The following is a 12,929-nucleotide window of genomic DNA, read 5'->3' on the forward strand; positions in this document are numbered from 1 at the left end:
GGCTTCAAAAGAAGAGTGAATGAGGAGGTCGGTCTCTTCCTCTCGCTGTTTTCTACCATGTGAGACCCGTGCATCACTGTAAAACCACCACCAAAAAAGACTCACCAGATGTGTTCCCTAGACTTTGGACTTCCTAGCCTCTGAAATTGTAAGCAGTAAATTTTTTCTTTATAAATCACTCAATTCCAAGCATTTTGTTATAAGCAATAAGAAATGGACTAATACAAGAGTTTTCTAAATATAAGATCAAGTAATCTGTAAACAGGGACAATTTTACTTGTTCCTTTCCAATTTGGTTGTCTCTCATTTCTTTTTCTTGTCTACTTGCTCTGGCTAGGACTTCTAGTACTATGTTGGTTACAAGTGAAGAGAGTGGCCATTTTTGCCTTGTTTCTGACCTTACAGAAAAGCTTTCAATTTTTTACCACTGAGTATGATGTTGGATTGAGTATTTTTATGTTTCATTACATTTCTTCCATTTGCTCATTAGCTATATCTCTTTTTTTGTTACTGTAGAAATTATAATATGTAACCTTAACTCATTAGTCTACCATGAATTAGTACTACACCACTTCATAGAAGAATCTTGCAGTGAAGTAATTCTATCTACTCCTACTCCTCTCCTTTTCAACATTATCATCAAATATTTTTCTTCTAAGTAAGTTATAAGCATCATAATGCATTTTTTGCTGCAAAGAATTACTATTCTTTTTACTTTTTTTATTGTGAACCAATTAAGAAAAATTGCAAAAACAGCCGAGAGTTCTCAAATATTCCTTACTTAACTTCTCCTGATGTTAACATTTTACCTAACCACACTCAATTACCAAAATCGGAAACTTAACATTGTATAATTGTATTAACTAAACAACAGAAGAAATTTAAATTTCACCCATTTTTTCCACTAAAGTACTTTTTCTTTACAGTATTCCATCCAGCATCCCACCTTGCATTTATTGTTATTTCTCCTTAGTCTCCTCTGATCTGTGACAGTTTTAAGACTTTCCTCATTTTTATGACCTTGTTACTATTGGAGAGTACAGGTCAGTCATTTTGTATTATTTCTCTCAATTTGGGTGTGTCTAAAGTTTCTGCATGATTAGAATGAGGTTGTGCATTTCTGGCAATAATACCACTGAAATGATGTTTTGTCCCACTCAGTGTATCATATCAAGGGGGTTCATGATATCAATATATCATACTATTGGTAATGTTAACCTTGGTTAGGATGGTATCTACCAGGTTTCTCCATTGTAAAGTTATTCTTTCTATTGTAGTTAATAAATATCTTGGAAATGATATTTTGAGACTGTGTGAAGATCCTTTATCTCCTCAAACTTTCACCCACTAATTTTAGCATCTATTGTCTGCAACAATTACCATGATTGTTGTAGTAATTATAATTGAAATTATAGTAATTTTCAATTTCCCTCTTTCTACTGGTGGCAAAAATACCAGTTTTTGTTACTCTGACAATGTCTTTATTTTGCCCTCATTTTTGAAAGACATTTTTGCTGGATATGCAAATTTAGGTTGAGAGTCCCCCACTCACAGAGCTTTATTCTATTGTTTTTGGCTTTCATTATTTCTGATAAGAAATCGGTGGTAATTTTTGCTTTTCCCTGTAAGTAAATGGTTTTTCTCTAGCTGCTTTTAAGATTTTTTTCTTTACTTTGGTTTTCAGCAATCTGACTATGATATACTTAACTGTAATTTTCTTGTGTTTATCCTGTTTGATATTCACTGACCTTCTTGAATCATTGATTGAAATTTTTTAATCAAAATTGGAAAATTTGGGGCAAACTGAAATTTGGGCAAACTGAAAACTGGAAAATTTGGGGCAAACTTGAAATTTGGGTGCAAATTTGGGGCAAAATTGGAAAATTTGGGGCAAATTCACTGAACTTCTTGAATCACGGGTTGAAATCTTTTAATCAAAATTGTAATATTTGGGGAAATTAATTCTTTGAATATGTTTTCCTCCCCTATTTCTCTCTCCTCTTCTTCTGAGGTTCTGATTGTTTGTTAGACTCTTCATTACTGCCCCACAGATTCCCGAGGCTCTGTCCTTTTCATCCTTTTATCATGTGTGCTTCAGTTTGTATAGTTTTTATTGTCCTGTCTTCAAATCCAGTGATCTCTTCTTCTATCGTGTTCAATCTTGTTTAAGCCTATCTAGTAAATTTTTCATTTCTGGTATGTATTGTTTCAATTCTAAATTTTCCTTTATGCTTTGTTTATAGTTTCTATGTCTCTGCTGAGATGTCCCATTTGTTTCTTTGCTATGTGCATCTTTCACTTTAAATCCTTAACTCTGATATTTTTGAGGCTTATTTTATATTTAAGCACTGTTAAGGTAGATACAAGAGTAGCTCTTACTTTAGGGTTAGAGTAGTCTTATTCCTAAATTATGTCCATTCTGGGGTCTCAATTGAACGGTTACTGTGTGTTCAGATAGGTCCTACTAGTCAGAACCCCTATTTCCCACTACCATGTGACCTCTGACATATCAACTTAGTTTGCAGTTCCCCAGTAGCTGTTTTATCCAGGATTTGCACAGTGGCATGCAAGGGAGGAAGTGGTTTACCCAAGTAGCTAATTGTATTTTATCTCTGACATTGTTTAAAATTGCTTGCTTGCACAGAATGATTTCTAGCCTGTTTTGCTGCTCTTGTAAATGTCTCTAAAGACACACATTCTCTCTTATTTCTTACAGCTGAGATGGACACAGCCCACCATTTCCTCCTTGGTATGCCACTACTATGTAGCTTCCTGTCCTGAGTATATGCAGCATGGCATTCAAAGATCAAAAAATGCAAATTTTTAGAGCTCTTTCTCTGCCTTATTCTCTTCTTTCTCACACGCTGCCCCAACTAGCCATATGAGCAGCCCCAAATTCCAATTCTCTTCCTCCTTCAGCTCAGTGATATCAATGTTTGTGCATTGCTTGATCTCCATCTACCTGCCTCATGGTCAGGAAAATGCTTCCAGTCAGAAAGCTAGGGCAATCATAGAGCTAGCTTCTTTCAGTGATCATAATCCTTTGCTGCCTGGTTGTCCAACATCTCAAAACAAGTGCTTCAAATATCTCCACCAGTTTTACAGTTGTTTACATACATAGGAGGTCTACTCTATTACCAGTTACTTAGTCGTGGCTAGAAGCAGAAATCTATTCCAGTGTTTTTTTGGAAAATGCACTGCACTCCTAATTTATATGTAAAGCCAATTATTTTTTTCCTGAATTCACCACAAGCTAGGTTTCTTATAAATTCAATTTAAACTTTAAAACTACCAGTGAGTTCCAGACAAGACTCTCGCAAGAAAAAACTTTATACCATCTTTGCTTTAACTTCCATATAAACAAATATACAATTTAAAATATATTGAGTCCCTTAAAAAAAAAAAGATGCTGATAGGCTGCATCGTTATCGATTTGCATGCTTTTCTCTTACCTTATAAAGTTTGAGAATTGTTTTAATGCATTCATGTACAAACTTGGTCTGTTTCTGAAGACTACCACCATACAGTGCCACCAGTTCTTCATTAAAGTTCACACTAAAGAAGTCAAAGTGGTACTTGAAGTCAATGTCTTCTGCTTTTCTGAGTGCAATAGAGCCAATAGAACGAACTACAGAGGAAAAGAATGAAGTGCACATTTAATAAAAATTTTTAAAGTTTCATACTTGCTTCGAAGTATCTTAATAACTTTATGCTACATCATGAATATAAACAACCTATTTCAGGGTGATATCCATTAATAGTACCAATTTAGAAGAACAAACTAACCTAGCAGATGCATGCCTTGAACACTGCCCTAAACATTTTTAAAATTAAATAAATAAAAAGTGAACAGGCCACTCATTCTCTACCTGCTTCCCCTTCAGCAGGGGCAACAATAGCTAAAAGGGAAGAGAGTGATTCTTTGAAGAATAACAAATAGGAATTTTGTCACACCTATTAAGGATTTTAAGAAAGAGAAGGTTCCTACAAGAAATGTCTGTTTATCACTTTAGCAGATTTAGACACTCATGCTTCATTTGTCTATTTCTCTTACATATGACATCCAATCCATCAGTAAGTTCTACCATGCTCTACCTTCCAAGTATACCTCCAGTTGAGAATTCTCACCATTTCCAGCACTACCTTCCTAATCCAAGCACCATCATCTCTTGCCTGAACTACTCTTACACATTCCTAACTGGTCTCCCAGCTTGCACTTTTTTTGTTCTTGTTGTAGTTTTGCAAACTCTTTAACAAAACTTATTATGATTGGTTACATTACGTGGCATAAAAATTGCAGCATATGGTTTAGCAAACAAAATATCTCTGTTTGCCATTCCATTTTTATAAACATATACTATACACACACAATAATTCACATATTATACAACTCACCATGGTAAGTATACAATTCAATTATAGTTTATGCACCATCTCTGGTATGTATTGTACAATCCTCTCTGAAATCTAACATTAGACATTTTAAAATCACTTCAAAAACAAACCCTATGCCCATCAGGAGTCACCCCCATTCTCACACTTCTCCCAGCCCCTGGAAAGCACTAATCTACTTTCTGTCTCTATGGATTTGTGTACTCTGGACATTTTGTATAAATGGGATCATACAATCTGTGGTCTCTTGTGACTGTCTTAATTTTAATCTTAAAATGTCTCCAAGGTTCATCCATGTTGTAGCATGTATCGGTCAACTTAATATTTATCACTTAATATTATTCCACTGTATGGATATGCCACATTTTATTCATCCATTCATCAGTTGATGGACACTGGGTTTTTTCCATCTTTTGACTATTATGAATAGTGCTACAATGAACATTTGTACACAAGTTTTGGGGTGGATGTATGTTGATTTTTCTTGGGTAGATACCTAGGAACGAAATTGTTGGGTCATATGACAGCTCTGAGCTAACATTCTGAAGAACTACCAAACTACATTCCAAAGCAGTTGCACCATTTTACATTCCCACCAGCAGTGTATGAGGGTTCCGATTTCTCCACATCTTCGCCAAAACTTGATATCTGCCTTTTTGATTACAGCTATTCTAGTAGGTATGAAGTGGTATCTCATTTTGTCTTGTATTTCTCTGATGACAAATGATGTTTAGTGTCTTTCCCGAATCCACTCTTGCCTTTTTATAGCATATTCTCTTCACAGTAAAGCCACGTTGGTCATTTTTTAAGAGTAAATCACACCTACCAGAATGGATAAAATTTTTAAATCTGACAATTTCAATGTTGTCAAGGACAATGACAAAGGGAAGTATAATGTACTGCTTGTGGTAATATAAGTCAGCACAATCAGTAAAGATAAAAGAATACCATAACTTGTAACATGGAATTACACTCTTAGCTATACTTCTTAAAGAAAAATGGGCTTACATGCTGCAAGATATATATAGAATAATATTCATTATTTGTAACTGCCAATAAATGTATACAACCCAAATGACAAAAGACAGAATGGATAGACTATGGTACAGTCATACAACAGAATAAGATAGAATAAGGAAAATGAACAAATAACAGCTCACATGACTTGGATGAATTTTAAAGACAATACTGAGTAGAAAAAGCCAGATACAAAAGAATACAGACTGAATGATTATTTTTATATTACAAAGTTTAAAAAGAGCCCCAAATAAATAGATTGTAGGAGCGCCACCGCGCTTCCCAAGCGGCGCACTATCCAGTGCGCCACCGGGCCGGCCCCCACGTTGGTCATTTTTTAAGAGTAAATCACACCTGCCAGAATGGATAAAATTTTTAAATCTGACAATTTCAATGTTGTCAAGGACAATGACAAAGGGAAGTATAATGTACTGCTTGTGGTAATATAAGTCAGCACAATCAGTAAAGATAAAAGAATACCATAACTTGTAACATGGAATTACACTCTTAGCTATACTTCTTAAAGAAAAATGGGCTTACATGCTGCAAGATATATATAGAATAATATTCATTATTTGTAACTGCCAATAAATGTATACAACCCAAATGACAAAAGACAGAATGGATAGACTATGGTACAGTCATACAACAGAATAAGATAGAATAAGGAAAATGAACAAATAACAGCTCACATGACTTGGATGAATTTTAAAGACAATACTGAGTAGAAAAAGCCAGATACAAAAGAATACAGACTGAATGATTATTTTTATATTACAAAGTTTAAAAAGAGCCCCAAATAAATAGATTGTATTGGGGATGCATACTTCAATACCAAAACTATAAAGAAAATTAAGGAAATTACTACCTTGAAGTCAGGATTGAGAAGGGTGTTTTAATCATGAAGGGGCATACAAAAGGTTTCCAGAATACTGGCAATCTTCCTCTTCCTGACCTGGCTTTTGGTTCCATAGGTGTTCACTTTATAATAACTTTTAACTGAACATCTATATTCTATGTATTTCTCTGTACATGTGTAATATTTCAAATACAAAAATAATTAAACTATATGATTTTATATAAATTAACAATCAAATTATATCATTTATTAACCAAAACCCTCCAACAGTTTCCCATCACACTTAGATCAAAATTCAAAGTCTTTTCCATAGCTTATATGATATATCCTGTAGCTATTTTTCCATTCTCATCTCATTTCACTTTCTCTAGTCACAGTGGCCTTGAATGGCACGAAATATGTTCTTGCCCCAGGGCCTTCCCCCAAAGTGTCATATGCAATCCCTTGCTACAATCACCCCTCTGCTCAAACGTTACTTCTTCTCCGTGGTCTTTTCTGACCATCTCACCTACACTAGCCACCTTCTGACCCTGCATATCCTCTATCCCCTTATTCTGTTTTATTTTTCTTTCCAGCTTTTAACATTACTGACATATTTGTTTGACAGCTGTCTTTCCAACAAGAATATAATTTTGATGAGAGAGGCACTTTATCTGTCTTGGTCTGCTTTGGATCCCTAACACCTAGAATACCGCCTGGGTCATGGTAGGTATCTCATAAATATTTACTAGATGGATAAACAAACATGTAAGTAATTATACTACACGTTGAAACAATTCTAGTCTCATTACATAACAATTTTAGTCCATTTAATAACCAAAAAAGCACATTTTAGTTGAAAACTAAATCACTTCCAGATAACTTGGCTGTTATGCCAGAAATAACTGCTATATCTCCAAGCCAACATTCAATTTGGAATCTGTATATATAACTTCTGTACCCTTACCTTTCTGGGTTTCCCTCAGTATTTCTAAGTATCTCTAACTTACGTAGCTCCAAAGGAAAGAAACCAATCTCCTGTCTTCAGCATGACATAAGCCACTGATTTACTACCCTAATCAATGCTTCAGGTTCTTTTCTCTTTATCCTCTATTTCCAGCATAAACCTCTTTCCTCTGCTGATTCCTATATCATTTACTTAGCACACTCCATCTTATTCTTTTTCTCCTTCTCACTCTTTGCAAAGCAATCATCTCTTCTTTTCCACGTACTTCTCACATATACTTTCTCTCAGAGAAAATGTCATACATTCAGGTCTCCCAGTAAGCCTAACACAGTACTGACCACAGAGTATGCATTTCATTCACTTCATTTAATTCGCTGAGTATGCATACGATTCAAATTTTTGAAATGAATTTCATAGCATTCAAAATTTACTTCTAAGACTTACCTTGCTTATAACTTCCAGCATTACCAGGAAGAAAGAGAACTGGAATACCCGTCAAAGGGAGAATTTTGTGTTCTTCAGCATAGGATCCTTCTCCGTAAAGATATAACTCATAGGCTGGATAGCGTTTTGCCAGCTTCTTTGGAAGTTCTATTTTCTACAGGAAAAAAAAGAGATTTCACTTTAATCAGTTTTATTAATATAATTCAGCCTCACTGTATGCAGCTCTGAATCATATAAATTTGAAATAGTGCAATATAAAAATATTACTAATGATAAAACCACACTTAATTCACAAAACAAGTTTGACTCATAACTTATTCATATAGAGAATTAGTCTTGAATTATGTGAATTTTGAACCATGTAGTCTTCAGGAAAGCATAAAATAGGACTACCTGAAATCCTAACAAATACAAATTACTCAAAATAGCCACTGACAAAAGCAGAAAAACATTGGTATATGTCAGCAAGTTACATGTTAACATAATTGGAAATGTATTTAATTTAGTATCAGTATCAATTACTAGAAATGATAAAAGCTTTCCATTCTCAAATCAATTCTTTTTGCCATTTTAAACTGTTTTGTAATGTCTTTCCTTTTACTCGGGCCCAACTATATATCTCAGCTGTTACAGCCTCAGAGGATAGTAGGTTCATTTTATAATGCAGCTTTCTGACCTCTCAACTTAACATGCTTTGACCTACAATGTGCTTAACAAATTAATCTGAACCTTACAGCCATGTCTTGGTCAAGGCATGTACAGTCTTCTTACCATAAACATTCTAGTGAATTAGCATCTGTTTCAGTTTTCATGGACCAGGTGCATGGTCTGTCAGCAAGCCTTAAACTACTCTGCAATTCATATTATTGTATACCAAATGAGCCAGTAGTTGACTAAATTTCTCTCCAAATAATATATATTAGGTCTTAACATTTCCCCAAAAGGTAGGCATCTATAAAAGCAGTAGCAAAGCATAAGCTCTTTTGTTCCTTTTTTTTTTTAAAGGACAGAATCTATTAAAAATGAAAGCAATTATATTGCGCAGTAGATTTTAAGTAGACATCAATAAATTAATGATCTAGTAGTACTGTACATGTAGTATGTGCTTGATAAAAAACTTCACTGAATGAATTAAAAAACTGTAAATGTTGTTAATGACTACAGAAAACCTCACTGTTCTAAAAAAACAGAATTCTAATCATTCATGCACATTCCTGAATATCCCTTGCAGGATATTACCATAAATAGTGTATGCCAAAAACACCATGGAATCATCTGTAGAGACTGTGAGCTTATTGTTTAAGACACTACCAATTTCAATTATCTCCTCAAATACTCAAAATACAGAAATACTAGCATTAACCTCACTATTTACTTTATATGTGTATATGTATGTCAACTCAAGTTAGTCCCAATGTTGATCATATGCAAAGTATACAAGCAAAAATGAAAATGACACAATATTTCACTTCTTTAGGTACAAATTAAGCAAAAAGAAAACATAAAAGAACAAAGAAACAGTTTAACTCCTCCCAATTTAGTACACCATTTGATGTAACAAACAGTACATGCATATTAGATCATTATTCTTTTTACTATAGTAGCTAAACAAAGTTTGAACTCATTGAAAATTAACTCAGAAGAAAGGTAAACTATCAAATATATCTAAAAATAAATATTTAATTCTCTGGATACAGAGAAAAGCAAAAGAATATTTTTGATATATTTCATAACATACAAAAGCAATTTTGTAGTGAGAAAAAACATTTTTTAAAATATGAGTGCATACAGTAGAAAAAAGTATAAAAATGGAAAAAAGAGGAAGAACCAAAAAAGAGAGAGAGAGGAGGCAAGAATGGTGGGAGTTGTAGGCAAATGGCAAAACTGCATTTCCAGACTGAGTTTAAGTTAGAAGTGAGTGAAAGGAATACAGGAAGGGTGTAGGCATACAAAAAAGGATTCTGATGAGAAAGAGAAGAGGGTCAAGGGATTTAAAATGAAAACATTTTTAGCAGCAGGACTCTAACATAAATTGATTATTTTGTATAGATTATTTTCAGTGAGCAAATCTTCCACCCCCAAAAAGAATTTCAATTAAGATCAATTGATCAATAACCTTTACCCTTAAATATTATCTTTACAATCCTGCCCCTGCTGTCCATCCTTCTTTGATTCTGCATTAGTACAGGTCCTTCTCATCTCTAACCTAAACTCCTTTCAAAAGACAAAAATTCTGGCACACTTCCAAATGCTAACGCTTATCTTTCTAATTCCCTCTCACCCACACCGAGTATCTACGCAGATCTAGCACAGACTTGTCATTCAATAAATGACTTGCTAAATGAATACCACGCTTAATAACAAAATGTATGATTCATATTTGCAACATCAACTTTTCCTTTCAGATAACAACCATTAGGTAACACATGTGAAGATAGCCAAATTACTATATGAGAGAAAACAAGTCAGACATTTCTTCTCAAATTCTACAATTTGCCTAAAATCATTTGCTGCCAAATAAGTTTTGCCTTGATGTCATAATAAGGGAAGCTTTAAAGGATCGTATGTATTCTGCCTAGCAGGCTTGAATATGTTCATGAGATGTTCAGTTAACTCTGAATAAGTGAATCTAGGAAAATCAGAGGTAGAGAAAACAGATAATAAATTTTAAATTCAAAACATTATTTTTGCAAAGAGTTCCAAATTCCTGCCCTACCTTTTTCTTAAAAATGGAGACTAAAGTTGGATAAGGGTTTTTCCTCTACCCTTCCATTTTCTCTTCTGGCTGGCTGGCTAAAAAGGATGCAAACGAGCAGTAAAAGAAAAGAAAAGCACCAAGAAAGAGAAGAAAATCCAAAGACTAGGACATCCCAACATGCTCAAAATCAACTGGTAACACTTAGAGAGCTACTATAATATGTAATTTAGAGTATACAATACATAAAATATCTTTAGAACATTTTTATTCATGAAAACCATTTGGTCCTTAACAAAATGATCTCATTTATCCAGAAATCTCACTAACTACATTCAAACTGACTCATTTCTATAGGCAGGTTTTAACTGAATTTGTGGAATACAACCTAGTGTGTAAAATAAAGGGGCTAAGAGTGAAATATAAATATTGTAGTGAATTAACACAGTTTCTTACATTATAAAAATGAAATCTGCTAAAAGTGTGGATCAAAAACTTCTGCCACTGTAATTATTACTGTACTAACAAATTATTAATAGAAGTGTAAACCCCAAAAAGGCAACTTGAACCAAAATAACTAAATACTGACTACTCAAGAACAATAACAAAAAGCCAAATAGCTCTTTTGCATTAGCCACACTAATTCTCTGTCTTTCCAGTCGATTTTATGAGGCAGGAAATGCATCTGTGAGGTACGTATGCTTTGTTCCCAAACACTAAGGAAAGCAATTTCTACTACTGCAAATATTAAAATAGCTTCAATAACTGTGGGCAATCTAAAAATAAATGGAAATTAGTATTGTATTGTTCCAAAATGACTTTATTTTAACCAAACTCTACAATGCAGTACAAAACTAAAGTGACCTACTTCAATCTATTGGGAATTTCCTAATTATTAAATCATAGAAAATAAAGGGGATTATAATAACTCCATTTTCAGTTTAAAAAAAGAACTAAATTAAAAGCCCGTGTATTTAACTATATAGCCTCTGGTAAACATAAAGCAGCATACTCCAGCATATCTGCATAGAAATTAACAAAGACAACATCATGTTAAAATCTTCTCCTTCAATAGCATCTGAAATCAAATGTTTCCACTCCCTTACAACCATTGATAAAAAGCCAAAATAAGGATCTGAAAACAAAAGAAATCTAAATTTACTAGAATTTTGCCCATGGGAAAGGATGCTCTTCAGCAATTTAAACCTTAAGTAGTTTTATGATCTAAATAATAGCAACGTAATCAAATAATATGCTCCCTCCATAATGACCTGTACACAGAAGCAATCCTGACTTACATCCTTCACCCTAAAGAAAAAAATCTGCTATGGTTTTAAAAGTATATTAAAATTGAACTTTACCAATATATATTACAGTACACATGCATTTTATGGTAGGGAGTTACCATTATAATAGCTATTTCACAATTAAGAGACGCATTTAGAAATACAAAAAAAAATCATTCAGGAGAAATTTCTTTGGACAGTTGTTTAATTTGTCACCATCTCTTTTTATAGATGGTCATGAATGAAATTCTAGATTCTACTATGCTGAACTAATGAAGAAACTGATTGAAAACATTCAAAATGGAATGGAAGAGGTGGGAGCGGGGAGAGAGAAGAGCCAGTTCTCTCTTAATTTGCCAACACCGTGAGAAAACCACAATAAGACCCTGAAATAAATTTTGTATGCACCTGGTAAGAGGCCCGCTGTTTGGCGACACGCACAGACACGGGCATGTACACACACTCACGGACCCATAACCTACAAAACAGGACGACCCGCAAATTCTTTAGAGGAAGGAACCTAAACAGGTTTCACTTAATTACTCATCAGGTTACCCTTTCACTCGGAGGCTCTAAAGCAGTCTTGGGAACTATCCAGCCAAAACACACTCTGCAGACGCTCGGTCCCTTTCCAGAAAAGCGAATCTGACGTGAAAATCACTGGGTGTGAGTGGAAGAATTCGGGCGCGTGGGAAGCAAAGGAGGGTCCAGGGGCACCTGTTAAGGCCGGAACGCGAGGCGAATGGGGTTGGGTTTAGGAAGAAGGGCTGAGGCTGCCTCTCTGGGGATGAGGGAGGCTAGGCCGGTGCCCAGGATTTGGGGCCGGGGAGGGGGCGGAAGGACAGCGGAGGAACTGGAAAGGGACGGAGAGGATGCTCGGGAAATCATCTATCAAACACTCCACCGTGAGGAGAAGACACAAAGAGCAAGCGAGGGGGCAGTGGGGGATGCAGAGTCCCCCGGGGCGGAGAAACCAGAGGCGAGGCTGGAATAAGGGGGCCCAAGAGCGCGGAGAGCCACGGCAGGAAGAACCCACAGAAGGTCCAGGCACTAGGGGAGCGCCCAGGTGAGAAGAGGGCGGAACCCTACCTGATACTCCGGGTACTCAAACATGTAGCTCATGCTGCACTTGTTCTCCTCGAAGCCGAAGAAGACATCCCACAACCCCAAGGTCGCTATGAAGACCATAAAGACATAAAACGCCAGGTTGCTGAGGTTGACTGAGTGAAGAAACATGGTGCCGCCGCCGCCGCCGCCGCCGCCACTGCCTCGGGGCTCCAAGCCCAGACA

General features: G+C 35.4%; 1 protein-coding gene across 1 annotated transcript in view; it reads right to left on the reverse strand.

The window, feature by feature from the left end:
• The window catches only part of PGAP1 (post-GPI attachment to proteins 1), an 83,441-nt gene extending 70,566 nt beyond the window's left edge, over nt 1-12,875 (reverse strand). Inside the window, exons 1-3 of the mRNA XM_008568519.1 lie at nt 12,729-12,875; nt 7,659-7,812; nt 3,453-3,628 (exon numbers count right to left, since the gene is read on the reverse strand). Coding sequence (XP_008566741.1) covers nt 3,453-3,628; nt 7,659-7,812; nt 12,729-12,875 — 477 coding nt within the window. The remainder of the gene's footprint in view (nt 1-3,452; nt 3,629-7,658; nt 7,813-12,728) is intronic.
• Nucleotides 12,876-12,929: the final 54 nt, after the last annotated feature.

Source organism: Galeopterus variegatus, unplaced genomic scaffold, assembly GCF_000696425.1.
Source record: "Galeopterus variegatus unplaced genomic scaffold, G_variegatus-3.0.2 Scaffold420, whole genome shotgun sequence".
NCBI lineage: Eukaryota > Metazoa > Chordata > Mammalia > Dermoptera > Cynocephalidae > Galeopterus > Galeopterus variegatus.